A 3774-nucleotide genomic window follows, 5' to 3' on the forward strand; every position below is an offset into this window, starting at 1 on the left:
TATGATATGCAAAATATGTGAAACACACAAAAATCCAAATTCACTCAACAAATCCCAAGGGAGTCGGTTGCTTAACTCTCGTGTTTTCTGGGGGCTGGCCATGGGACGCACGAGGCTGGAGTCTTATCCGCAGCAGCAGCTTCGCTAGCACACTGATCCAAACACGATGCCATAGCTCTGTCACAAAAAGCCCTGGGAGCCGTGACACAGGGTGGAAACCAAAGACCCCCTTGATCAGCAGAGCATCCCAGACCATGTGACTCTCATACTGGAGAATTAGGGCTTAAAGTTACAGAGAGCTTTTTATTCTGAAAACTATAACATTACAGAAGTTTTTGAAAAATGGTGAAAGTCTTGATTTTTAACGCTCTGACGGTTCTTTCCCAGACACATGTCTGCTGCAGAAGGAAAGAACACCTCGAATCACCTGTCTAACCCCACCCTGAGAGGAACATCGGTTTTCCGGGAGCCAATGACTGGGCAGAGTGAAAGTCTCCCTCACCGCAGCAACACATACCCACCCTCCATCAGACCCTCAGAGATACACCACCCCTCCGAGACCTTGGGGGACTGATGTCAGATGATGATGGTGATGATGATGGTGGTGAGGGTGGTGGGGCTGGGGTGGAGGTGGGGGTTGTGATGGTGGGGTGATACTGCAGGTGAGGGTGGTAGTGAGAGTGGTGATGGTGGTGGTGGTGATGGTGGGGCTGTGGGCAGTGGTGCTGCGGGTGGTAACGGTGGTGGTGAGGGGCGTGGTGGTGAGGGTCATGATGGTGGTGATGGTGATGGCAGTGGGGGTGATGGTGGTTTTGGTGAGAGTGGTGATGGGGGGGTAGTGATGGTGATGGTAGAGGTGCAGGTGATAGTAGTGAGGGGGATGGTGGTGATGGTGGTAGTGGTGTTGGTGGTGATGATGGTAATGGAGTTGGTGATGGTAGTGGTGGGCGTAGGGGGTGGTAATGGTGGTGGCTGTGATGGTGGTGGGGGTAATGTTGGTGGTGATGGTTGTGGTGGGGGGATAATGGTGACGGTGGGAGGTGTTGGGGAAGTGGTGGTAGTAGTGGTGATGGTAATGGTGATGGTGAGGGTGGGGGTGTTGGTGGTGGTAGTGGTGATGGTGACATTGGTGGTGATGGTGGTGGGCGTGATGGTGGTGGTAGGATGGTGAGGGTTGTAGGGGTAATGCTGGTAGTGATGATTATGTTTGGGATGATAGTGGTAGGGGTGGTGGTGATGGGAATGGTTGCAGTGGGGTGGTGGGGGTGGGGAGTGTTGTTGGGGGTGGTGATGGTGAGGGGTTTGGGGGTAGGGTGAGAGTGTGGGCTGTTGTGGTGCAAGTGGTGATGGTGGTTTTGGGGTGGGGGTGGTGTGGGGGGACTGAAAAATGGTGCAAGTCTTGATTTTTAATGCTCTGACAGTTCTTTCCCAGACACACATCTGCTGCAGAAGGAAAGAAGCTGCAGAACCCAGCTGAGAGCCAGCAGCCCCTCCAGGCTCGTGGGTGGATGACTTCAGATGACTGCAGTCCTTGGCCTTCACATCTTCCAGATGAGGCCCCGTCATGGAGCAAACACAAGCCATCCTGCTGTGCGGTGTCTGAATTCCTGACTCAGGGACACCATGGGACATAGTAAATGATTCTTGCTGTTTGAAACCCTGGGTTTGGGGGAAACGTGTCACGCAGCAATGGACAACTGTCCAGGCATGGGGGAGACGGTCAGCAAGGCCCTCAAACTCCCAGCCCCTCCCCCTCCGGTCCACCTCCAGGCTCCTCCCTGTGGCCTTCCCATGGTTCAGCTTGTCTCTCTTCTCTCACGTTAACTGACGCCCCATTTCTCATGCGCGGCATTGTCCCTCTTCTGTCTGTGGTCTGTCTGCAGCTGTCGATGCTACGTGTTCATGCCTCAGCTGCAGATCTGGCCACTGGGTGGTGCAGCTGGGTCATCTGTGGGAGACTCAGCTCCCTAGTTAGAAGTGACATTTCAAAAGAAATGAGAGCCCACTGCCTCCACAGGAATCACGTTGTGGGTAAGCATCATGATAACGAAGCAACCTCTAGAAAGAAGTCACTAATTGGGATCTCTTTATGCCGCGACATTCACCCGCGTCTGAAGTTGAATTTCAAACTCCCCATCCTGGCACTGCCACCTCCTTTCTCCTTCAGCTTATTCACTCCACCAGCCCCCACTGCCCTTTTGGAACTTCACCCAGACGCTGGCCGCAGGCCCCTCCCTGGGCTTCCTCACCGCCTGAATGCTCTTTTCTGACCCCTCGAGATGCTCATGGTAGACAACTCATCTACTGCATGAATGGGAAGAACCCTATTAACCACGATTACTCCCAGTTGTAAACCCAGGCCCATTTCCCCTCTGACCTCCAGTTTTGATTTCCCAACTGCCTGGGGATCACCCTACGTGGGCAATTCACGGACCTCATGCCCCAAAGTAGCTCAGATGGGGCTCCGGCTTTCTCCAGCATGTGGTGGTTCAAGGCAGAAATCCTTATTCCTCCCTTTTCCTCACTCCATCAGTAAATCCTGTCAATATAATCTCCAAAATGCATCGACCCACAGCTGCGTGTCTCTGTTTTCACTGCCACTGCCTCCCCTGACCACTGTGACCTCTCTCCTCAACTACTTCAGAGGTCTCCAGATTGCCTCCGCCCCCACCCCAGTGTCACCATCACCACAAACCCCCCACCATTCCCACCACCCCACCCCCCTCAGAACCACCATCATCACCATCACCACCACCCCTACCACCCCCACCCCAAAACCACCATCACCACTTGCACCACAACAACCCACACTCTCACCCTACCCCCAAACCCCTCACCATCACCACCCCCAACAACACTCCCCACCCCCACCACCCCACCACAACCATTACCATCACCACCACCCCCACCACTACCACCATCACCACCCTCACCACCATCATCCCAAACATAACCATCACTACCAGCATTAGCCCTACAACCCTCACCATCCTACCACCACCATCACGCCCACCACCATCACCACCAGTCCATCACCACTACCACCACCAACACCCCCACCCTCACCATCACCATTACCATCACCACTACTACCACCACTTCCCCAACACCTCCCACCGTCACCATTATCCCCCCACCACAACCATCACCACCAACATTACCCCCACCACCATCACAGCTACCACCATTACCACCCCCTACGCCCACCACTACCATCACCAACTCCATTACCATCATCACCACCAACACCACTACCACCATCACCACCATCCCCCTCACTACTATCACCTGCACCTCTACCATCACCATCACTACCCCCCCATCACCACTCTCACCAAAACCACCATCACCCCCTCTGCCATCACCATCACCACCATCATGACCCTCACCACCACGCCCCTCACCACCACCATTACCACCCGCAGCACCACTGCCCACAGCCCCACCATCATCACCACTCTCACTACCACCCTCACCTGCAGTATCACCCCACCATCACAACCCCCACCTCCACCCCAGCCCCACCACCCTCACCACCATCATCATCACCATCACCACCACCCCCATGACCCCCTCTACCACCCTCACCACCATCGCTATCACCATCACCACAACCCCCACTCCCATCACCTTCACTACTACCATCACCACCACCCTCACCCCCACCACCACCATCACCAACCCCCATCACCATTATCACCATGGGTACCACCACCACCATCACCACTACCACCATCACAACCCCTACTCCTACCCCACCCTTACGCCCCTCAC

General features: G+C 55.0%; 1 protein-coding gene across 1 annotated transcript; it reads left to right on the top strand.

The window, feature by feature from the left end:
• The first annotated feature begins 686 nt into the window (after positions 1-686).
• Positions 687-3382, top strand: LOC131418216 (uncharacterized). The gene is made up of 2 exons (XM_058562208.1): positions 687-815; positions 3029-3382. Exons 1-2 carry the CDS (start codon positions 687-689, stop codon positions 3380-3382), a joined length of 483 nt encoding a protein of 160 aa, XP_058418191.1.
• The last annotated feature ends 392 nt before the right edge of the window (positions 3383-3774 follow it).

Source organism: Diceros bicornis, chromosome 19, assembly GCF_020826845.1.
Source record: "Diceros bicornis minor isolate mBicDic1 chromosome 19, mDicBic1.mat.cur, whole genome shotgun sequence".
Classification (NCBI taxonomy): Eukaryota; Metazoa; Chordata; class Mammalia; order Perissodactyla; family Rhinocerotidae; genus Diceros; species Diceros bicornis.

Coding starts and splice junctions, on each gene's coding strand:
- LOC131418216 (XM_058562208.1), top strand. CDS start 687: ATGGTGGTGGTGGTGATGGTGGGGCTGTGGGCAGTGGTGCTGCGGGTG. Junction 816..3,028: donor TGGGGGTGATGGTGGTTTTG/GTGAGAGTGGTG, acceptor CATCACCACCAG/TCCATCACCACTACCACCAC.